The sequence below is a fragment of the Mya arenaria genome, chromosome 9 (assembly GCF_026914265.1).
Source record: "Mya arenaria isolate MELC-2E11 chromosome 9, ASM2691426v1".
In the NCBI taxonomy this organism is placed as follows: domain Eukaryota; kingdom Metazoa; phylum Mollusca; class Bivalvia; order Myida; family Myidae; genus Mya; species Mya arenaria.
The window spans coordinates 67,832,497-67,859,228 of NC_069130.1; the positions used below are offsets into that span (position 1 = coordinate 67,832,497).

General features: G+C 35.4%; 1 protein-coding gene across 10 annotated transcripts in view; it reads right to left on the reverse strand.

The window, feature by feature from the left end:
- LOC128203576 (probable cation-transporting ATPase W08D2.5) overlaps positions 1–26,732 on the reverse strand; it is a 51,841-nt gene that overhangs the window by 12,168 nt on the left and 12,941 nt on the right. For 4 of the 10 annotated variants that reach the window (XM_052905054.1, XM_052905053.1, XM_052905058.1 and 1 more), the window contains 2 exons: positions 11,800–12,636; positions 10,325–11,602 (listed from right to left, as the gene is read on the reverse strand). The exons of 2 other annotated variants lie outside the window; for them this stretch is intronic. In XM_052905054.1, the coding sequence (XP_052761014.1) occupies positions 10,758–11,602; positions 11,800–12,526 (1,572 nt within the window). In that variant the 5' untranslated portion in view covers positions 12,527–12,636 and the 3' untranslated portion in view covers positions 10,325–10,757. Of the gene's footprint in view, positions 1–10,324; positions 11,603–11,799; positions 12,637–18,279; positions 18,385–18,542; positions 18,724–18,781; positions 18,943–26,732 lie in introns of those variants that run through there. 4 more of the 10 variants (XM_052905055.1, XM_052905061.1, XM_052905056.1 and 1 more) reach the window with 4 other exon arrangements.

Sequence of the window (26,732 nt, forward strand, 5' to 3'; positions counted from 1 at the left end):
TGTATCATAGTTTTAGCTTGTTCTAATGATGAATGTGCCATAGTTTTAGCTTGTTCTAATAATGAATGTATCATAGTTTTAGCTTGTTCTAATAATGAATGTATCATAGTTTTAGCTTGTTCTGATGATGGATGTGTCATTAGAACGATGAATGTCTCATAGTTTTAGCTTGTTTTAATGATGAATGTATCATAGTTTTAGCTTGTTCTAATAATGAATGTGCCATAGTTTTAGCTTGTTCTAATAATGAATGTATCATAGTTTTAGCTTGTTCTATTAATGAATGTATCATAGTTTTAGCTTGTTCTTATGATGGATGTGTCATTAGAACGATGAATGTCTCATAGTTTTAGCTTGTTTTAATGATGAATGTATCATAGTTTTAGCTTGTTCTAATAATGAATGTATCATAGTTTTAGCTTGTTCTAATGATGGATGTGTTCTTAGAACGATGAATGTCTCATAGTTTTAGCTTGTTCTAATGATGAATGTATCATAGTTTTAGCTTGTTCTAATGATGAATGTGTCATAGTTTTAGCTTGTTCTAATGATGGATTTTTCATAGTTTTAGCTTGTTCTAATAATGGATGTGTCATAGTTTTAGCTTGTTCTAATGATGAATGTCTCATAGTTTTAGCTTGTTCTAACGATGAATGAATCATAGTTTTAGCTTGTTCTAATGATGAATGTATCATAGTTTTAGTTTGTTCTTATGATGAATGTATCATAGTTTTAGCTTGTTCTAATGATGAATGTGTCATAGTTTTAGCTTGTTCTAATGATGGATATGTCATAGTGTTAGCTTGTTCTAATAATGAATGTGTCATAGTTTTAGCTTGTTCTGATAATGAATGTATCATAGTTTTAGCTTGTTCTTATGATGGATGTGTCATTAGAACGATGAATGTATCATAGTTTTAGCTTGTTCTAATGATGAATGTGTCATAGTTTTAGCTTGTTCTAATGATGAATGTCTCATAGTTTTAGCTTGTTCTAATGATGAATGTATCATAGTTTTAGTTTGTTCTTATGATGAATGTATCATAGTTTTAGCTTGTTCTAATGATGAATGTGTCGTAGTTTTAGCTTGTTCTAATGATGGATGTTTCATAGTTTTAGATTGTTCTAATAATGGATGTGTCATTGTTTTAGCTTGTTCTAATGATGAATGTCTCATATTTTTAGCTTGTTCTAATGATGAATGAATCATAGTTTTAGCTTGTTCTAATGATGAATGTATCATAGTTTTTGTTTGTTCTTATGATGAATGTATCATAGTTTTAGCTTGTTCTAATGATGAATGTGTCGCAGTTTTAGCTTGTTCTAATGATGGATGTTTCATAGTTTTAGCTTGTTCTAATAATGGATGTGTCATTGTTTTAGCTTGTTCTAATGATGAATGTCTCATATTTTTAGCTTGTTCTAATGATGAATGAATCATAGTTTCAGCTTGTTCTAATGATGAATGTATCATATTTTTAGCTTGTTCTAATGATGAATGAATCATAGTTTTAGCTTGTTCTAATGATGAATGTATCATAGTTTTAGTTTGTTCTTATGATAAATGTATCATAGTTTTAGCTTGTTCTAATGATGAATGTGTCATAGTTTTAGCTTGTTCTAATGATGGATGTGTCATAGTTTTAGCTTGTTCTAATGATGAATGTGTCATAGTTTTAGCTTGTTCTAATGATGGATGTGTCATAGATTTAGCTTGTTCTAATGATGAATGTGTCATAGTTTTAGCTTGTTCTAACGATGAATGAATCATAGTTTTAGCTTGTTCTAATAACGGATGTATCATAGTTTTAGTTTGTTCTTATGATGAATGTATCATAGTTTTAGCTTGTTCTTATGATGAATGTGTCATAGTTTTAGCTTGTTCTAATGATGGATGTGTCATAGTTTTGGTTTGTTCTTATGATGAATGTGTCATAGTTTTAGCTTGTTCTAATGATGGATGTGTCATAGTTTTAGCTTGTTCTAATAATGGATGTGTCATAGTTTTAGCTTGTTCTAATGATGAATGTCTCATAGTTTTAGCTTGTTCTAACGATGTATGAATCATAGTCTTAGCTTGTTCTAATGATGAATGTATCATAGTTTTAGCTTGTTCTAATAATGAATGTATCATAGTTTTGGCTTGTTCTTATGATGGATGTGTCATTAGAACGATGAATGTCTCATAATTTTAGCTTGTTCTAATGATGAATGTATCATAGTTTTAGCTTGTTCTAATAATGAATGTATCATAGTTTTAGCTTGTTCTAATGATGAATGTGCCATAGTTTTAGCTTGTTCTAATGATGAATGTGTCATAGTTTTAGCTTGTTCTAATAATAAATGTATCATAGTTTTAGCTTGTTCTAACGATGAATGTCTCATAGTTTTAGCTTGTTCTAACGATGAATGTCTCATAGTTTTAGCTTGTTCTAATGATGAATGTATCATAGTTTAAGTTTGTTCTTATGATGAATGTATCATAGTTTTAGCTTGTTCTAATGATGAATGTGCCATAGTTTTAGCTTGTTCTAATGATGGATGTGTCATAGTTTTAGCTTGTTCTAATGATGAATGTATCATAGTTTTAGTTTGTTCTTATGATGAATGTATCATAGTTTTAGCTTGTTCTAATGATGAATGTGCCATAGTTTTAGTTTGTTCTAACGATGAATGTGCCATAGTTTTAGCTTGTTCTAAGGATGAAGATGTCAAAGGAACCAATTTTCTTGACTTAAAACTCAATTTTGATTCATTTCAGATTGCATCTATTATATAAACTAGAAGTTGTTTGTCATGATGTACTGCATACAGATGTAAATGACGTCAACTATAAATCTATTCGTAGCTCTTATCAACACTTACGTGATTACAATACACTTAAATTCATGAAAGTGACATACATGTACACCTAAGATTTATCGCTTAAGAAATGTTATAACAATGGGCAGATGAGGGTCTCTTGTCACTTTCTGAGAAATATGTACACAATGGGCAGATGAGGGTCTCTTGTCACTTTCTGAGAAATGTGTACACAATGGGCAGCCGATGGTCCCTTTAATCACATAGGTTGCTTATTTGTGTAGTAAGTGTTTTCGTTGTATTTCACATGTTAACAAATTTGAACATATCCGGTCTTCTTAGATAACACAAAGAAATCATTGTTCACGTAATTCCCTAAAAGTTAGACAAATAAGAACGAAATGGATATTCTCTTCTATGTCATTATTTCCACAAATATTGCACATCCGATCACTTCTTGCAGTGTTCGTATACCGTTTTGTTCTATGAATAGTTTGTGCAAAGACAATCTAAGTCTGCATATCTCACCGTATACATTTTGATATATGAGGGGTTTTCTTCTGCTATTTGAAATATGCAAAGGTGTTTAGAGATTGACACTATCCAAACAAATTAAGTTGTTCATAATTGCCAAACCAACAATGTATCAGTGGAATCAATATTGACTTAAGCTTAGTGTTTTATTGTTTATTTATATCTATTTTAGCAACATATGTTTTGATTGAGATTTTTTTCAAATCCTAAGTAATAAGTTTGAACTAAAATGTCAGCCAGTTTGTAGTATGTTCTGTTCTTCTATTGTTTAAATATTATGCATGACCGGGCCGCTGATATGGAAGCTGATTTTGAAATATATGCTATGTACACATGCATTTGTCTGAGGTCGAAGGTGGTTTTACCACAGTCCAGCAACAGTAAGCGTTATCGCTACTACACAACATATTTGATGCTTATATTTTGGACCGCATATACTGTGATATTTGTGGTGTTTTATAGCTTCCTTTAACATATCAATTAGCATAGGTTATCAAGGACATTTACCTTCCCTTAAGGTTTCTGCATAACCCGTATATTCGTCTAAGAATGTGGCCGTTTACCTTTAACTGCAACAAGCATGCTCCTGGCCTCTTACCTCGGATTTATTTCCCATCTTCCCCGGTTCTGGTTTCCGGTTATCTCCCTGGGACTAATCTACTAGCTGGTTACCAGTACCGAAAGATACCACATATTGAATCAGGTATTTGTTAAGGAAAGAGCAACATGATACAATCGTTTAAAGAACTTGGTTTGGACTTTAAAGGGTAAGTCCTCATATGTGCCAAATACAGTTAAAAATATTGTTAAAAGTAAAAGGTCGCGGCACAATACCTGCCTTAGTACACAAACCATAATCTTGACCACTAAGCTAGCTAAAAGGTTATAAGTATGCATGGACAAAACAAAACTGGTAACGCCGCATGTGTCACATTAAACCATTTATATTGGTAAATGAATACTTATAACCACTAACCATAACAGAGCCCATCGCTTGCTATATAGCCAATCAGTACATTCCCCCCAATTTTGATGAGACATCTCAATCATGACGGGTGTCTTATCTCATTACTCCGAATTTCTTGCCTATACTTGACTTTACAAAACAAACATTTTTTTAAATGATTATCTTTTACTACGATTACATTTAGAGCCTAAAAACTATTAAAAATATACGAAATACACAAAAAACAAAAATAGTGAGCTTAGCAGCACCTCCTTTATTGACTTACGTTATTTAATATATTTGGGCCGTGACATCATACTTAATAATGTAAAAGTCTACCACCAATTTCTCAAACACGTTCGTTAGTAAGACACGCGCATCTGCTTCGAACGCAAATGTAAAAAGTAAAGGATAGTGTAAGCGCAATCACTCTAGCAATTTAACATTTTCGTATACAATCAATAATGATTGGTGAACAGGCTGTCGTCAGTTTCGAAGCGGATTATTCTGAAGTAAAATATTGAATGTAATGTATCTACATGATATGGATTATATCCGGCTACTAGGGCCTTAACTCATACACTCGACTAGAAGATGCGACTATATAACATATGCGCTTACAAACCGTGCTTAGGGAGGTACCTCAGTACCTGTATAAGGCGTCAGTGGTGAGTCCTGGTCGTTCAGTCACGACTTGTGAGAACTGCCTTGAAGCTCTCCACTGTATTTGCATGCACGACACTCTCCTCTAAAAAGTTCCAGTTCTGCTCTGCCTGAAGAAAAAAAGTATTCATCTTAAATAGATGATTTGAATAATTGCATGAAGTAACCCGAGGGTTTTATTAACATAGTTATAGTTAGTCAAGTATATGTTACAAATTCATATTATATGTAAGAAAGTAAAATCGTCATCTTCATCATCAATACAAAATGTCGCTAGATACTACTATTATATTTATAGCATTCAGATAACTGAAAGCATCAATTGGGAATAATATGGATTTTCATAGTACTTTGTTTTAAACTAACATGCATTTTGCATTAGGTTTGAAATAATATAATCAAGTTTGCTTTTACACTATTTCAGATCACGAGCTACTACCACTAACAGAGACACCAGAGGGAACTTATGATGTGAATGCGCATTTGGGTTCACGCATCAATTTGAATAATTTTTAACACGGCTCAAATTAAACTATGACTGATGATTCAGAGATCAAGGCAGCTGACATTCGCTTCAGTACGCTCTCCCTAGATGATAAGATATGCACAGAACCCTGCGATGAACACCCGTCGATGACGATCAAGTATTTCTGTCAGGTTCACCAGTCACTTATTTGCGAAGAATGCACAACATGTATCCATAAAAAATGCACAGTAGACTATATTCCTTTGCTAGCACAAGGGTATAAAGATTGTAAAGAATATAAGGATCTAAATGATCATTTGGCTTTGTTAACAAATCAAATGAAGATGTGTTCGAAAAGAATTGAATCTTGCCTGAATGAAAAGGACAATGTTTATACATCTGAATTATGCGCGCTGCGAAAATACAGAGAAGAAATTAAAGTATACTTTGATAAACGTGAAGCTAAAATTATTGCAAAGATGAAGGAAATAAAAGACAATGATGAAACAAGATTAAAACGGTCCAAGAAACGATGCAAAGAAATTCTGGTTGAAATCGAGGCCATGAAGATGAAAATGAAGATGACCGAGAGGAGGAGCAAAAGTTTGTTCCTATTATCGAAGAAAGCTTTGCAAGACTTAACACATGTCATGGCTGACTTGAACGACATAAACAGGAATTCCACTGTACATCGATACGCGTTTTCCAAGTACCCATACATCGAGCGGTTACTTGAATCCGGGAATTATCTTGGGGGTTTAGACTTAAAGGAAGGCTTAGAAAACAATTTATCTGGTAAAGTTTGTTTTTTTTTCAATTGAAATCATCATAGCTTTCAATATTTACATACGCGTATGTTGTAAACAAAACGATTGATATTAATAAAGACTACTACAAACCCATGCATGCTTATCTAGTAGCATACATGCTATAACCGGAGCTAGTTATAAGCAATTCACGATGCATATTTAACATTCATTTCATATGTTTCCCAGAGATGCCAACCGGTGAGTTAGAAGTCGAAGAAGCAGCTTCTAGACTAAAACCTGACATCATAGCGAAATGCGACACAGACACAAATGATTGTTGGTTCACAAGTATAAAACTATTTTCCAAGGACAAAATTCTCCTGGCCGACAACGCCAACTTTGCCGTGAAACTGATAGACATAGAAACGCATATACTGGTAGATAACCTTCGTGTACCAGAACAACCTTGGGACATCTGTCTTCTGCATTCACACAAAGCTGCTGTCAGTTTCCCTACGACCATTCAGTTAATTGGAACAGAGTGTGAGCTGTCTTTGCTTCGAAGTATCAAAGTGAAAGGCGAATGCTATGGTATTGATTTATATAATGATACTTTTATCGTTTCCAGTGAAGAGCCTGCAAGGTTTGAAATCATTAATATGAAGGGCCTGGTGCTGAGTCAGATTGAAACAAATGCCTTAGGTGAACATATATTTAAGAACCGAAAAAAATGAAAACGTTACCGTTTTTCGCAGTCAAGCAAAACGATACAAACATTCGTAAAAGACACAATCACGCGAACACCAAAAACAAGGTATATGCGGATAACCGACGGAGGGCAACGCCATCAAATTTCAAACCGGGGGACCATGCACTTGTTAATAACGTGTGCACACCAAGCTGACAACTCCTTTAAAAGCTGCACTCTCACAGATTTACCGTTTTTCCAACTTTTTATTTTTTGTCTTAGAATGAACAACTTTTTGCGTAAATATCTGCAAACCAGTGATATAAGACTGCTGACAATAGATCAGATCGCAGATTTTCATATTTCCATACCAAAATTGATGTTTTATGGCTTAAACCGTTACTAACGGTTTAAGAAAAATGCATAAAATATCGAATTTGGAACTGAAATATGACAATCTGCGATCTGATATTTTGTCAGCAGTCTTTTCACAATGGTTTGCAGATATTTACGCAAAAATTTGCTTGTTCCAAGACAAAAAAAAAAGTTGTCAAAACGTTCAATCTGTGAGAGTGCAGCTTTAACCCCACACCAGGGAATGTTATCTCATCTAAAGTTTCGATTATAACAGTCCGCCATAAAGAATACTTACTAGAGATGCTTCCCAAATGGCACAAACATCCAGAATATAACATAAAATACAGAACCACCGGATATTCCAAGCCGCCCACAGCGTCAGCACAAAAAGCCATGTTGTTGTTTAGACTTGTTTCAGCTTAATTAAACAAGTTTGTAAATATCAAGTTATAAGTGCAGAATAATCACTTATACAATGAATGAATTTGCGTACTCAAAATTAATGTGTTAATACTATTAGAAAACAGGCCATAAATATACCTGTTATGAATAAATGTTAAAGTATTAGCCCCCATGTACGAGGTATCATTTTGCTTCATTCAAATATAGCACATTTTCTCATTTCCAAAACATCATTTGGCTTATGACTTCGGCCATCCATACTAGATTAAGTTGATACTAAGCAAACAGTTCATATTCCCTGAACAGCTACAGACATGATTAATTATTGTCATATTATCAGTCATGCAAGTGGATTAAAGGTATAGAACTCGGTAGAACTCGGTAATGTGTTAACGTTCGGAATGTTGTTGCCGTACTGATCTACCAACACATTTAATATTGGAACTGAACGGTTACCACATTTCACTTTTCTCTGGAAGGGGAAGGGGATTAATTTATAGACTCTTTAGCACTGGTGATGCAATATTCACATAAATTCTTCAACGTCAGTCGTTAATTCCAAACATATGTTTAAGTAGTAAAGTAGAGGGATTTAGATTTTAATATACTTGTATATTGTATGTAGCCTATGAATTTAACATTTCAATTTATAAGCTTATATTATGAATAGAATCCATGTCTGAAAAGGGGAGAGATGTAGTGCTCTCTGATGAGTTCTGCATGACCTGATAAGCTCAGTCTACCAGCTAGTAGTCAGCGAATAGAATTCCCTGTATTATATTTATGTATTTCAAGCATCATCAGTTGTTGTTCAACTGTTGTACAGAATAAACCTATTATACAAATCCCATTTCGGGTGTGACTTACTTCTATTCATCCACAAGGGTTTGTTACTTTATATTCTTATTCTACATAACACAGAACATTACAGGTTCCGTACCAAGATTTATTAAAGGTTCTTCGGCTTGCTTTAAACTCACAATAACGTTGGAATCTTATGAACGTATTTTAAAAAAGAGGGATTTTACATTACAGTCAAACCTGTATTAAGTGGCCACCCTTGGGAAATGATCAAAGTGGCTGCTTAAGACAGGTGGCCACTTAATCCAGGTTTGACATTTTCGCCTCTTTAGCTTTATTCAGAGATGGAGTATGTTTCTTAACCACCACCTCACACCACAATCAGTAACCTCTGTATCAATATTATTGAAGAAGGTTGAAAACAAATACATTTGTATAGATAAAATAACTTTATTTTAAATTTATAAATAAAATACATTAGATAAACAATTACATGTACATTCACATTTTTGAGTTCACTTTTTAAAGAAGTCCGTACATTAGATAAATGTTGATGCATAGCATAAACAAAACACACCACATATCAGTCTACACATTTACACAACTACATGTACATACACAATTTAGTTAATTCAGTTCCTCATGTCCTGTCATTTTCCTCTGTCTTTTTGCGTTTGGATTTCTATTGCTTTCATATTCCTCCACAATTAAGAAAAGTAAGAAATTTATTTGAGTCCTTCCACAGTTAAAATCTTGGCAACACTTCTTGCACTACGGCCGTTTTCTTATAACTTTATACACTCGACACATTCTTTTAGAGTCAAACACTTTCGATTAGTCTTATTTTCAGCCATAATCAAAGTTAAAAAAAATATCAAGAACATTGCATTGTGTAAATATCCGTTCATAGAAATTTAAATCCGTGCACTTCGAAAAATAGTATTGAAGTGAACAAAAATCGTAACTAGTTTCACGCCTTCGAATGACAATGCAAGCTGTGTATTCATAATAACCGTTGTTTTTGTCGGTATTTAATAATTAACTTCGTAATTATTTAATTATCTTGTTAATTGTGTCATTAACTGTGTCAATTCTGATCAAAACATTCGCCGACGTGAAATAAACATGATATCACGATGAGTAAACACGCATGGCAATCGTGTGATGCAATATTCATTTTCATTGGATGACGGAGATACCCGAGGCCGTCGTTCTTTTCCGTAAACTTCTATACGCAATTAAAGCTGTGTATTGGAAAAATTTATACGCGGAAGTGTCAGTGACAAGGGATTAGTGGCCGCTAATTAGTGTTTATATGGCTTCATGGGGACAAAAATTAGTGGCCGTGGCCGCGTTAGACAGTTGGCCGCTTAATACACGTACATTATATAGTAAAAACGTACGGGGGGAATTTGGAGTGGCCCGTTAAGGCAGGTGGCCATTTAAAGCAGGTGACCGTTCAACCAGGTTTGACTGTATAATGTATTACACAGTAACCTTGTGCGCATGTGCAAATGTACATCTGCAATGGTACTCAGAGAAACTTTCAAGTTTGAATTTAAATGCGTTTGAAGTATAAAATACATTTAGGTATGAATTAAAAGATAACCTCTGTTAATCGGTTGATGTCTGGAACTAAGTTATAAAACTTCTCGTTGCTTGCGTAAACAAACACTGCACTTTAACATTTGGTCTCGTTCAGTATGAACTTTACCCAAGAAACTCGAACCGGAACACATAATGTTCCCTATATATTGTTCAGTAATACTCGCACTGGCACACACAGTGTACACTCATCTTTAGTGAAACCCCTTATTTATCATAGTCGCGGTGTTGTTTCCGTATCGTAATTGGTAGTTAGAAACACTCTTATAGTCAACGATGAAGTCATTGACCGAGAAAAGTATACAAAAGAATCCAGTTCTTAGGTCATTCATTTTAATTTATAAAGAATAAAAAACACTCGATACGAGTCTGATGCTTTACCATTTCCAGGCTGAATTCCACAAACTAACAATATTGCACGGAAGAACGTTCAACAGCCTATGAATACGTTGCATTACTAATTGTTAATTTCATTTTGCATATGTGACATCAGTCCAAAGAGGCGCTATAGGGTTCATATCCAAAACAACAAAAGCACATTTTCCTATAAAATGGTCCCTAGGTCACTGTATTGAATAACTTAGCAGTTGAATGACAAGAGTGTGTATGCATTGGCATAAAAACTGTTTAGGGCTCAAAGGCACACTTCCAGAAAACTAAGAGGACATGTGTATAGAAAGTGTGTTATGGAGACATTCTTTATGTTATATAAAAGAACAGACAGTGAATGACATTACCAAAACATTATAATATCTTAACACAGCCATTGAGCTCATTTTCAAAAAGCTTGTAGCACGAATAAATAACTTTCTTTCTTCGAGGACAATAACACGCAGTGAATGGTCTCTGTAACTTTTCATCATGTCCGACAATCTCTATTAGAATGTCATTCAATGTGTCCAACTGAAATATAGAATTACTTCCCCTTCCACAGACGAGTAAGTCGTTCCCTTTCATCAGTCCTATTCCTCGTGGTTCTGTTAATTGTCTGACTGTGGTGAATGTTTTTAGCACACTTAGATTCAAAGAAAGTTTGGTAATGTTGTTTGTCCCACTGTCGGATACGAATATGGCTGTTTCTTGCACATTTGAAACAACAGTGAGATAGTGTGGGTTCTTAAATATATGTTGACCTAAGGCATTTGTTTCAATCTGACTCAGCACCAGGCCCTTCATATTAATGATTTCAATCCTTGCAGGCTCTTCACTGGAAACGATAAAAGTATCATTATAGAAATCAATACCATAGCATTCGCCTTTCACTTTGATACTTCGAAGCAAAGACAGCTCACACTCTGTTCCAATTAACTGAATGGTCGTAGGGAAACTGACAGCTGCTTTGTGTGAGGGCAGAAGACAAATGTCCCAAGGTTGTTCTGGTACACGAAGGTTATCTACCAGTATATGCGTTTCTATGTCTATCAGTTTCACGGCAAAGTTGGCGTTGTCGGCCAGGAGAATTTTGTCCTTTGAAAATAGTTTTATACTTGTGAACCAACAATCATTTGTGTCTGTGTCGCATTTCGCTATTATGTCAGGTTTTAGTCTAGAAGCTGCTACTTCGACTTCTAACTCACCGGTTGGCATCTCTGGGAAACATATGAAATGAATGTTAAATATGCATCGTGAATTGCTTATAACTAGCTCCGGTTATATCATGTATGCTACTAGATAAGCATGCATGGGTTTGTAATAGTCTTTATTAATATCAATCGTTTTGTTTACAACATACGCGTATGTAAATATTGAAAGCTATGATGATTTTCATTGAAAAAACAAACTTTACCAGATAAATTGTTTTCTAAGTCTTCCTTCAAGTCTAAACCCCCAAGATAATTCCCGGATTCAAGTAACCGCTCGGTGTATGGGTCCTTGGAAAACGCGTACCGTTGTACAGTGGAATTCCTGTTTATGTCGTTTAAGTCAGCCATGACATGTGTTAAGTCTTGCAAAGCTTTCTTCGATAATAGGAACAAACTTTTGCTCCTCCTCTCGGTCATCTTCATTTTCATCTTCATGGCCTCGATTTCAACCAGAATTTCTTTGCATCGTTTCTTGGACCGTTTTAATCTTGTTTCATCATTGTCTTTTATTCCCTTCATCTTTGCAATAATTTCAGCTTCACGTTTATCAAAGTATACTTTAATTTCTTCTCTGTATTTTCGCAGCGCGCATAATTCAGATGTATAAACATTGTCCTTTTCATTCAGGCAAGATTCAATTCTTTTCGAACACATCTTCATTTGATTTGTTAACAAAGCCAAATGATCATTTAGATCCTTATATTCTTTACAATCTTTATACCCTTGTGCTAGCAAAGGAATATAGTCTACTGTGCATTTTTTATGAATACATGTTGTGCATTCTTCGCAAATAAGTGACTGGTGAACCTGACAGAAATACTTGATCGTCATCGACGGGTGTTCATCGCAGGGTTCTGTGCATATCGTATCATCTAGGGAGAGCGTACTGAAGCGAGTGTCAGCTGCCTTGATCTCTGAATCATCAGTCATAGTTTAATTTGAGCCGTGTTAGAAATTATTCAAATTGATGCGTGAACCCAAATGCGCATTCACATCATAAGTTCCCTCTGGTGTCTCTGTTAGTGGTAGTAGCTCGTGATCTGAAATAGTGTAAAAGCAAACTTGATTATATTATTTCAAACATAATGCAAAATGCATGTAAGTTTAAAACAAAGTACTGTGAAAATCCATACTATTCCCAATTGATGCTTACAATTATCTGAATGCTATAAATATAATAGTAGTATCTAGCGACATTTTGTATTGATGATGAAGATGACGATTTTACTTTCTTACATATAATATGAATTTGTAACATATACTTGACTAACTATAACTATGTTAATAAAACCCTCGGTTTACTTCATGCAATTATTCAAATCATCTATGTAAGATGAATACTTTTTTCTTAAGGCAGTGCAGAACTGGAACTTTTTAGAGGAGATTGTTGTGCATGCAAATACAGTGGAGAGCTTCAAGGCAGTTCTCACAAGTCGTGACTGAACGACCAGGACTCACCACTGACGCCTTATACAGGTACTGAGGTACCTCCCTAAGCACGGTTTGTAAGCGCATATGTTATATAGTCGCATCTTCTAGTCGAGTGTATGAGTTAAGGCCCTAGTAGCCGGATATAATCCATATCATGTAGATACATTACATTCAATATTTTACTTCAGAATAATCCGCTTCGAAACTGACGACAGCCTGTTCACCAATCATTATTGATTGTATACGAAAATGTTAAATTGCTAGAGTGATTGCGCTTACACTATCCTTTACTTTTTACATTTACGTTTGAAGCAGATGCGCGTGTCTTACTAACGAACGTGTTTGAGAAATTGGTGGTAGACTTTTACATTATTAAGTATGATGTCACGGCCCAAATATATTAAATAACGTAGGTCAATAAAGGAGGTGCTGCTAAGCTCACTATTTTTGTTTTTGTGTATTTCGTATATTTTTAATAGTTTTTAGGCTCTAAAAGTAATCGTAGTAAAGATAATCATTTAAAAAAATGTTTGTTTTGTAAAGTCAAGTATAGGCAAGAAATTCGGAGTAATGAGATAAGACACCCGTCATGATTGAGATGTCTCATCAAAATTGGGGGGAATGTACTGATTGGCTAGATAGCAAGCGATGGGCTCTGTTATAGTTAATGGTTATAAGTATTCATTTACCAATATAAATGGTTTAATGAGACACATGCGGCGTTACCAGTTTTGTTTTGTCCATGCATACTTATAACCTAATAGCTAGTTTAGTGGTCGAGATTATGGTTTGTGTACTAAGGCAGGTATTGTGCCGCGACTTTTTATTTTTAACAATATGTTTAACTGTATTAGGCACATATGAGGACTTACCCTTTAAAGTCCAAATCAAGTTATTTAAACGATTGTATAATGTTGCTCTTTCCTTAACAAATACTTGATTCAATATGTGGTATCTTTCGGCACTGGTAACCAGCTAGTAGATTAGTCCCAGGGAGATAACCGGAAACCAGAACCGGGGAAGATGGGAAATAAATCCGAGGTATGAGGCCAGGAGCATGCTTGTTGTAGTTAAAGGTAAACGGCCACATTCTTAGACGAAAATACGGGTTATGCAGAAACCTTAAGGGAAGGTAAATGTCCTTGATAACCTATGCTAATTGGTATATTAAAGGAAGCTATAAAACACCACAAATATCACAGTATATGCGGTCCAAAATATAAGCATCAAATATGTTGTGTAGTAGCGATAACGCTTACTGTTGCTGGACTGTGGTAAAACCACCTTTGAGCTCAGACAAATGCATGTGTCCATAGCATATATTTCAAAAATCAGCTTCCATATCAGCGGCCCGGTCATGCATAATATTTAAACAATAGAAGAACAGAACATACTACAAACTGGCTGACATTTTAGTTCAAACTTATTACTTAGAATTTGAAAAAAAATCTCAATCAAAACATATTTTGCTAAAATAGATATAAATAAACAATAAAACACTAAGCTTAAGTCAATATTGATTCCACTGATACATTGTTTGTTTGGCAATTATGAACAACTTAATTTGTTTGGATAGTGTCAATCTCTAAACACCTTTGCATATTTCTTATGCGATAAATCTTAGGTGTACATGTATGTCACTTTCATGAATTTAAGTGTATTGTAATCACGTAAGTGTTGATAAGAGCTACGAATAGATTTATAGTTGACGTCATTTACATCTGTATGCAGTACATCATTACAAACAACTTCTAATTTATATAATAGATGCAATCTGAAATGAATCAAAATTGAGTTATAAGTCAAGAAAATTGGTTCCTTTGACATCTTCATCATTGGAACAAGCTAAAACTATGGCACATTCATCGTTAGAACAAGCTAAAACTATGAGACATTCATCATTAGAACAAGCTAAAACTATGATTCATTCATCGTTAGAACAAGCTAAAACTATGACACATCCATCATTAGAACAAGCTAAAACTATGACACATTCATTATTAGAACAAGCTAAAACTATGACACATCAATCATTAGAACAAGCTAAAACTATGACACATTCATTATTAGAACAAGCTAAAACTATGATACATTCATCATTAGAACAAACTAAAACTATGAAACATTCATTATTAGAACAAGCTAAAACTATGACACATCCATCATTAGAACAAGCTAAAACCATGACACATTCATTATTAGAACAAACTAAAACTATGACACATCCATCATTAGAACAAGCTAAAACTATGACACATTCATTATTAGAACAAACTAAAACTATGACACATCCATCATTAGAACAAGCTAAAACTATGACACATTCATTATTAGAACAAGCTAAAACTATGATACATTCATCATTAGAACAAGCTAAAACTATGACACATTCATCATTAGAACAAGCTAAAACTATGACACATTCATTATTAGAACAAGCTAAAACTATGATTCATTCATCGTTAGAACAAGCTAAAACTATGACACATTCATCATTAGAACAAGCTAAAACTATGACACATATTAGAACAACTTAGAATTATGACACATTCATCATTAGAACAAGTTAGAACTATGACACATACATCATAAGAACAAGTTAGAACTATGACACATTCATCATAAGAACAAGTTAGAACTTTGACACATTCATCATAAGAACAAGCTAAAACTATGACACATTCATTATTAGAACAAGCTAAAACTATGATTCATTCATCGTTAGAACAAGCTAAAACTATGACACATTCATCATTAGAACAAGCTAAAACTATGACACATATTAGAACAACTTAGAATTATGACACATTCATCATTAGAACAAGTTAGAACTATGACACATACATCATAAGAACAAGTTAGAACTATGACACATTCATCATAAGAACAAGTTAGAACTATGACACATTCATTATAAGAACAACTTAGAACTATGACACATTCATCATAAGAACAACTTAGAACTATGACACATTCATCATAAGAACAAGTTAGAACTATGACACATTCATCATAAGAACAAGTTAGAACTATGACACATTCATCATAAGAACAAGTTAGAACTTTGTCACATTCATCATAAGAACAACTTAGAACTTTGACACATTCATCATAAGAACAACTTAGAACTTTGTCACATTCATCATAAGAACAAGTTAGAACTATGACACATTCATCATAAGAACAAGTTAGAACTATGACACATTCATCATAAGAACAACTTAGAACTTTGTCACATTCATCATAAGAACAACTTAGAACTTTGTCACATTCATCATAAGACCAAGTTAGAACTATGACACATTCATCATAAGAACAAGTTAGAACTATGACACATTCATCATAAGAACAAGTTAGAACTTTGTCACATTCATCATAAGAACAAGTTAGAACTATGACACATTCATCATAAGAACAACTTAGAACTTTGACACATTCATCATAAGAACAACTTAGATCTATGACACATTCATCATAAGAACAAGTTAGAACTATGACACATTCATCATAAGAACAACTTAGAACTATGACACATTCATCATAAGAACAACTTAGAACTATGACACATTCATCATAAGAACAACTTAGAACTATGACAAATTCATCATAAGAACAAGTTAGAACTATGACAAATTCATCATAAGAACAAGTTAGAACTATGCCACATTCATCATAAGAACAACTTAGAACTATGACACATTCATCAATAACAAGTTAGAACTATGACACATTCATCATAATAACAAGTTAGAACTATGACACATTCATCATGAGAACAACTTAGAACTATGACACATTCATCATAAGAACAAGTTAGAACTATGACACATTCATCTTAAGAACAACTTAGAACTATGACACATTCATCAATAACAAGTTAGACCTATGACACATTCATCATGAGAACAACTTAGAGCTATGACACATTCATCAATAACAAGTTAGAACTATGACACATTCATCATAATAACAAGTTAGAACTATGACACATTCATCATAAGAACAAGTAAGAACTATGACACATTCATCAATAACAAGTTAGAACTTTGACACATTGATCATAAGAACAACTTAGAACTATGACACATTCATCATAAGAACAACTTAGAACTATGACACATTCATCATAAGAACAACTTAGAACTTTGACACATTCATCAATTACAAGTTAGAACTTTGACACATTCATCATAATAACAAGTTAGAACTATGACACATTCATCATGAGAACAAGTTAGAACTATGACACATTCATCATAAGAACAAGTTAGAACTATGACACATTCATCATAAGAACAAGTTAGAACTATGACACATTCATCATTAGAACAAGTTAGAACTATGACACATTCATCATAAGAACAAGTTAGAACTATGACACATTCATCATAATAACAAGTTAGAACTTTGACACATTCATCATAATAACAAGTTAGAACTATGACACATTCATCATAAGAACAACTTAGAACTATGATACATTCATCATAAGAACAATCATTAACTTTAGCTAGGAGGTATACCGATACGAAGTTAGTTGTGAATGTTACAGTCCTGTGTACTACCTGGTACAGGTTTCTGAACACTGCTCATTTAAATAGGACGGTGAAGGATTTTCTACGAATTCTGTTATTTACATCCAATAGCTTATAATTCGGTAAGGTAATGCATTTAATGGATTTGATAGGTAAATGATAAGTACAGGAAAAATAACCAATCAATCAACCTTTGGCTATCTTCACTCATACCAAAAAGTAAACATTTGATTTAATGTATAGCTGCCGATATAAAATACTAAAACAGCGTTAAAGCTGACTATGAATGTCTTAATTAGTAATAATACTAGTAATATCACAATTGAATCTTAAGTTTTTAGGTTTCCATATATTGATTAATACAAATAAGAGTGCAACCGTAAAACAAATATTTAAATAAATGCAACTGCGATCCGTAAAGGATAATATAACACTAATTAGCAAAGTAGTTATTGTACTACAATCTATACATAGTGTTAAACCAAATTTAATTGGACACTAATTTGAAGCCAATTATTATGTTATCAATAGGTAATGTATTTATTGAGTACATAAACTATTGATAGTTGTATTAGATCATTCAAGAACGATAGTTGATATTAGAAGAAGCAAGATATTTAATTAACAAATCAGTGATTCCCAATTGACAATGTGTGTACGGGCAGGCATGCTGATGATAAAAATAAAAATAAAAAACAAACAAAATGTGTAACTTACCTACCACTTCATAGTATCAATGAAACACATGAATAGGACACATGCATTTTGACAGGAAGTTTTATCACTCTTGCCTGTACAAATTAGAACGTGGAAGTAAAGCGAAACCTATAGACTTTCAATACGCGCCTTCTTTCGTTATCAGCAAATATATAACGAACCGATTATAACACGAAGGTCAATTAGGATAAGATTGTATAAATACGTGTGTTTGAGTTAAGTCCCGTATACAGCGTATCCTTGTTATTAAATACTATACATACCAGTTTATGGCTTGGAATAATCCGCACAATTCAGTAAAGACAATGTGTATAGATATAAACGAGGCACTATAGGTCGAAATATGTATACATGCATGCGACTACACTTACATACAGCAAACTGTCAAACAGGAAGTAAGTCGATACAATTATACCTGATAGCACAAAACGAAAGAACAATTCGTATACAAATGAGTCATTGGTATTCTATTAGGTAATATTATTAAAAGAATCACACGTACTAAATATATATGAGTAGCAATGCAATAGAACGTGTAGATATATAGAGATATACATACGTGCATGCGGTACGGCGTTACACACACAACCGTGGCTTCCCAAACCGTGAAACATTCGTTCTTGCATACCGGACGTGTGTTTCCGGTCATGTGACCAGTGCTGGAAAAACCCATCTTACATACCCCATGTAAGATGAGTCACGCACAACAACGCGTCACTTCTTATTTCATTTATTTCAGTATGGTTTATGAAAGATATAGTATGCCATTTCAATAAAGCGCAATCAAATATATATGTTTGCAAGGCTTTTAAAATCAAAAATAATTCATCGTAAAAAAACGCTATTTTTAGTTATTTAAAATTACTGCGCTCTATGACGTCAGTAAACAACGTCGCACGCGCTTTTTGGTGTAATTGTACAAAAGTTCGTTTTTTCTACGTCATTTTTCCACAAATTCATAATTTTAGGTATGCAAGAAAAAACATCAATCATGTTTTTCCGTTACGGATCGAAAAATCCGACCCTCGGGCACGCTGCGTGACCGGTAACTCGGCAAGCCTCGTTGGGTCGGATTTTTCTTTCTAGCACACCGGATGGGCATTTCCGGTAAATTCAGCCGTGCTGGAAAACTCCATCTGGCATCCCCCCATGCCAGATGAGTCACGCGCTGTGACGTAATACTTTCAATTTCTTTTATTAAACACTTTATGTAACCATAGTAATGAGATTTCAATAGATGAGTTCCATTAACATTAACTTTACAAAAATATTCCTTAAAAACAAAACAAAATAACCCTTAAAAGACGTGATAGCGAAGGAACTTATTGACTTATGCAGTGAATACAAATTACTGCGCGTCATGACGTCAGTAAACATCATCGCACGCGCTTTTTGGTGAAATGTACAAAAACGCGCTTTCTTATGTATTTTCTTCACAAAAAAATGTAATTTAAGGTATGCTAGAAAAATATCTATCATGTGTGTCCGTTCCGGATAGAAAAATCCGACCCTCGGGCACGCTGCGTAGCTGTAACTCGGCAAGCCTCGTTACCTGGCAACGCAGGTGCCCTTTGGGTAGGATTTTTCTATCCGGAACGGGAACACATGACAGATATTATTATTCATCCTTACCGGAAACACATGATAGATACTTATAGTAACGCATATCTAAACTGAAATGGAGACGCAGGAACTGACATATAACTAAATGCGCATTACTCGGGAAAACTGGTTGCCCCCACACATCCTATGCATTTCTTACCCGGTGACACTGTAAGCTTTAATTACGGTGCAATTACAGACAAATACATTAACACATATTTTGCCGCCAAACGACGTGCCGGAGTTATATGACCTTGACGTAGTTTCCTGTTTATATTGTTTGTTTATATCTACTGATGGAGGCGTTACGCTGAAACGTTTCAGATAATAAACTCTACGTGTTCTTATTTTTAATTTTATTCTTAGTCAAATACTATAACATTTCTTAACGTTACAACTTTTCTTCATAAAATAAGACGGATTTTATTATTGCATTACGAATATACAGTCAAACCTGTATTAAGTGGCCACCCTTGGGAAATGATCAAAGTGGCTGCTTAAGACAGGTGGCCACTTAATCCAGGTTTGACATTTTCGCCTCTTTAGCTTTATTCAGAGATGGAGTATGTTTCTTAACCACCACCTCACACCACAATCAGTAACCTCTGTATCAATATTATTGAAGAAGGTTGAAAACAAATACATTTGTATAGATAAAATAACTTTATTTTAAATTTATAAATAAAATACATTAGATAAACAATTACATGTACATTCACATTTTTGAGTTCACTTTTTAAAGAAGTCCGTACATTAGATAAATGTTGATGCATAGCATAAACAAAACACACCACATATCAGTCTACACATTTACACAACTACATGTACATACACAATTTAGTTAATTCAGTTCCTCATGTCCTGTCATTTTCCTCTGTCTTTTTGCGTTTGGATTTCTATTGCTTTCATATTCCTCCACAATTAAGAAAAGTAAGAAATTTATTTGAGTCCTTCCACAGTTAAAATCTTGGCAACACTTCTTGCACTACGGCCGTTTTCTTATAACTTTATACACTCGACACATTCTTTTAGAGTCAAACACTTTCGATTAGTCTTATTTTCAGCCATAATCAAAGTTAAAAAAATATCAAGAACATTGCATTGTGTAAATATCCGTTCATAGAAATTTAAATCCGTGCACTTCGAAAAATAGTATTGAAGTGAACAAAAATCGTAACTAGTTTCACGCCTTCGAATGACAATGCAAGCTGTGTATTCATAATAACCCTTGTTTTTGTCGGTATTTAATAATTAACTTCGTAATTATTTAATTATCTTGTTAATTGTGTCATTAACTGTGTCAATTCTGATCAAAACATTCGCCGACGTGAAATAAACATGATATCACGATGAGTAAACACGCATGGCAATCGTGTGATGCAATATTCATTTTCATTGGATGACGGAGATACCCGAGGCCGTCGTTCTTTTCCGTAAACTTCTATACGCAATTAAAGCTGTGTATTGGAAAAATTTATACGCGGAAGTGTCAGTGACAAGGGATTAGTGGCCGCTAATTAGTGTTTATATGGCTTCATGGGGACAAAAATTAGTGGCCGTGGCCGCGTTAGACAGTTGGCCGCTTAATACACGTACATTATATAGTAAAAACGTACGGGGGGAATTTGGAGTGGCCCGTTAAGGCAGGTGGCCATTTAAAGCAGGTGACCGTTCAACCAGGTTTGACTGTATTGATATATTGATATAATAATTGATAATTATATTATCCTGATTCTTCAGCATTTTCACCCGGTATATTTACCATTTATTTCTACAATGCGTTCAGGTACTAATTTACATACCTATTACATACACAAACAATGAACATAAACATTTTAATCGAAGTAATATTTCAAATAAATAATTCACACTAATATTACACAACGAGAGAGGTAATAATAGGATATTTTAGCTATTATCTAAATCCTTACAATGATACATGAAAAAGATGGGTTTCAATGTTTTTTCCTGCAAATTAAATAAATTTAAACTGAAATTACATTAGTTCAGTAACTTATATATTTGTTCTGCATGGAATGTAACGTAATTTGTCTACGAAAATGCTGTAGTGACGAGCACAATTATTGAGAACTGTAACTTGATGATTGTTGTGTTCATTATAGCAATAATGTTAGTGAATATAGAAATCAAGAACAACTAAGATACTTTGAAAACAGGCAAAGTACATTTCGTTACGCAAAAGCGCATTGTTTTGGTTTTAACCAAATACGCGGAAGAAAACAGCGATGACTTAGCAGATAAAGTTCAACCCCAGGGTTGACATGTAGTTATTTATATTATGATGTTATTCATTTGAAAGACATTCTATGAAAGTGCTATGCATTGCATTTGTTTGGTAAAACAGTATCACCATTTTTCCTTTCACAAACTTTTTTTTCTGTTTGCTTTGATTATATCCTGTTTACTGACCTTTTTACTTATAGTAGTTGTGAACATTATAACAAAGGTATAACAACATCAATGACAAGGACATCCATCGACCCTATTTACAATTATGAACACATGAATGCAAACTTTACCCGAGACGAATACCATAATATGAACGTAGATGTTGTTGTGATATAGTTTCGATGATGTCTTTCATCTCTTCCTTGCCAGAGCCTCCAATGGAAAACCTCTGCGCAAACCATCAGGCTGCATGAGCCTCCCCTGGATCACCATTACGCAAACCATCAGGCTGCTAGAGCATCCCCTGGTTCACCATTACGCAAACCATCAAGCTACTAGAGCCTCGCCTGATTCACCATTACGCAAACCACTAGGCTGCTAGAGCATCCACTGGTTCACCATTACGCAAACCATCAAATCATCAGGCTGCTAGAGAACTCCTGGTTCACCATTACGCAAACCATCAGGCTACAAGAGCCTCCCCTGGTTCACCATTACGCAAACCATCAGGCTACAAGAGCCTCCCCTGGTTCACCATTACGCAAACCATCAGGCTACAAGAGCCTCCCCTTGTTCACCATTACGCAAACCATCAGGCTACAAGAGCCTCCCCTGGTTCACCATTACGCAAACCATCAGGCTGCTTGAGCCTCCCCTGGTTCACCATTACGCAAACCATCAGGCTGCTTGAGCCTCCCCTGGTTCACCATTACGCAAACCATCAGGCCGCTAGAGCCGCCCCGGGTTCACCATTACGCAAACCATCAGGCCGCTAGAGCCTCCCCTGGTTCACCATTACGCAAACAATCAGGCCGCTAGAGCCTCCCCTGGTTCACCATTACGAAAACCATCAGGCTGCTTGAGCCTCCCCTGGTTCACCATTACGCAAACCATCAAGCTGCTAGAGCCTCCCCTGGTTCACCATTACGAAAACCATCAGGCTGCTAGAGCCTCCCCTGGTTGACCATTTAACAAACATCAGGCTGATAGAGCCTCCCCTGGTTCACCATTACGCAAACCATCAGGCTGCTAGACCCTCCTCTGGTTCACCATAACGAAAATCATAAGGCTGCTTGATTCTCCTCTGGTTCACCATTACGAAAACCATCAGGCTGCTTGAGTCTCCTGTGGTTCACCATTACGAAAACAATCAGGCTGCTTGAGCCTCCCTTGGTTCACCATTACGAAAACCATTAGGCTGCTTGAGCCTCCCCTGGTTCACCCTTACGAAAACCATCATGCTGCTAGAGCCTCCCCTGGTTCACAATTACGGAAACCATCAGGCTGCTTGAGCCTCCCCTGGTTCACCATTACGAAAACCATCAGGCTGCTTGAGCCTCCCATGGTTCACCATTACGAAAACCATCCGGTTGCTATTGCATCTCCTGGTTCACCATAACGCAAACCATCAGGCTGATAGAGCCTCCCCTGGTTCTTCATTACGCAAACCACTAGGCTGCTAGAGCCTTCCCTGGTTCACCATTACTAAAACCATCAGGCTGCTAGAGGCCCCGTTTTGGTTTACCATTACGCAAACCATGAAACTGCTAGGGCATCCCCAGATTCACCATTACGCTAACCATCAATAGGCAAGGGCATCCCCTGGTTCACCATTATATAAGCTGTCAAGCTGCTAGGGCATTCACTGGTCCAATATAACGCTAACGATATAACTCCTAAAGCATCCCCTGGTTCACAATCACGCAAACCATCAGGCTACTTGAATAACCCTGCTTCACCATTAGGCTGCTAGGGACTCCACTGGTTGACCATAACGCTAATTATCAGTCGGCTAGAGTCTCCCCCGGTTCACCATTAGGTTAACCATCAGGTTGCTAGAGCATCCCCTGGTTCACCATTATGCAAACCATCAGGTTGCTATTGCATCTCCTGGTTCACCATTACGCAAACCATCAGACTGCTAGAGCATCCACTGGTTCACCATTACGCAAACCATCAGACTGCTTGAGCACCCCTGACTCCCAATTACGCAAACCATCAGATTGCTGGAGCCTCCCCTGGTTCACCATTACGCAAACCATCAGACTGCTAGAGCACCCCTGGTTTACCATTGCGCAAACCATCAGGCTGCTAGAGCCTCTCCTGGTTCGCCATTACGCAAACCATCAGGCTGCTAGAGTTTCCCCTGGTTCACCATTACGAAAACCATTAGGCTGCTAGAGCCTCCCCTGGTCACCATCACGCAAACCATCAGGCTGCTAGAGCCTCCCCTGGTTCACCATTACGCAAACTATTAGGCTGCTAGAGCCTCCCCTGGTTCACCATTACGCAAACCATCAGACTGCTAGAGCCTCGCCTGGTTGACCATTACGCAAACCATCAGACTGCTAGAGCCTCGCCTGGTTAACCATTATGCAAACCATCAGACTGCTAGAGCCTCCCCTTGTTCACCATTACGAAAACCATCAGGCTGCTAGAGCCTCGCCTGATTCACAATTACGCAAACTATCAGACTGCTAGAGCCTCCCCTGATTTACAATTACGCAGACCATCAGGTTGCTATTGCATCTCCTGGTTCACCATTACGAAAACCATCAGGCTGCTAGAGCCTTCCCTGGTTCACCATTACGCAAACTATCAAGCTGCAACAGCCACCGCAAGTTCACCATTAAGCAAACCATCAGGCTGCTGGAGCACCCCGGGTTCACCATTACGCAAACCATCAGGCTGCTGCAGCCACCGCAAGTTCACCATTAAGCAAACCATCAGGCTGCAAGAGCACCCCTGGTTCACAATTATGCAAATTGTCAAGCTGGTAGGGCCTCCCCTGGTTCACCATTACGCAAACCATAAGGCTGCTAGAGCCTCCCCTAGTTCACCATTACGCAAACCATCAGGCTGCTAGAGCACCCCTGGTTCACAATTATGCAAACTATCAAGCTGCTAGGGTTTCCCCTGGTTCACCATTACGCAAACCATACAGCTACTAGAGCCGCCCCTGGTTCACCATTACGAAAATCATCTGAGGCTACTAGAGCCGCCCTGGTTCACCTTACGCAAACCATCAGGCTGCTTGAGCCTCCATTGGTTTACCATTATGCAACCCATACAGCTGCTTTAGCCTACTCTGGTTCACTATTACGCGAGCAAGCAAGCATAGATTAGTTGCATAATTTCTGGATTGTTTGTGCATATTCGTTCAGAAATTCAGAGAGTAGACATTTTCGCCTTAATTGATTTTAATTGAACGTATTACCGAACCATCTTGTATAAGCATTTGACAAACTTTTACAGTCGAAAGAACTTGTTGATATAAGTCTAAATCAGTTTTTTTAGCACGAACATTTATTCTTTGCAAAAATACATATAGAATAATGATTTCTCTTTAATAATGAATTACTTAATATATTTGATGTCATTGAATTTCATTATGTAACAGTTGTTCAACACAAGCAGCTGTTTTAAGCATTTAAATTTGCTGACTTGTACGTCCTTTTTGCTTATATTGTAAGCAAACGTAAGGCTAATAAATATTCATCAACTTATTAAATCTCTTAAATTTTGATTGACCGATAATAGCGCTAATCAGATCAGACCGTAGCTTTTAATATTTACGCTCGAAATTTGATGTTATATGGCAAAGCGCGTGACTACCTAAAAGCGTGACTTCAAGAAAAATGAACTTTTCGGCAGTTTCGAAACAAATGAGATATGTTATATTGTGAGTTAACTGATAAATTGAAAGCATTTTTGATAAACTCAGTTGATTTTGAGACAAACAATAAAAAAGTTGACAAATCGGTCAACCTGTGAGAATGTGCCAATAACAAACACTTTTTGAAACCAAATCAATATATTAAATTGAAATTTATTTTAAAGTCAACCTCACATATTTCAAACATATCTTACTTTCTTGCATTTTTTTTCTAAATGTTTTTACTAAATATTAATCGCTTATGTTTTTTTAAACTTTATTTTTCCTTATGTAACAAAACAAAAAAATGAATCATTTCCATCTCATGTAAAACATATATCAATATCAATATTATATTTATTGCTCAAATATATGTTCAATGATGTTGCAAAATGTATTTTATGCAATATACCGAAATAAAACTTTATCACAAAAAAACACATTTTTTCTTTTTAACATTTTAACTATAAATTTCTCTTGAGCGTATCGTAAACACTATGAACACTGCATTAAACTAATGAATTAATCCAGTGAGACATAACATAGTTTCGTTTCACTGAAGAACTGATCCACAGGATAGGTTACATCAAGTACTATTTAAAATGCATATTTTTAAAACATAAACTTTTAGAATCAGCGAAATGCCCTCTATGATAAATTTTCTAGGATATAGATTTAGTCATTGGCGTCTGTACCATCCTGCTGGTGCAAATTATACTTTAGAGACAAAAGTAAAATATCTAATGTAATAACCCAATGAGTTCAATATCGTCGGATACCCGCGATA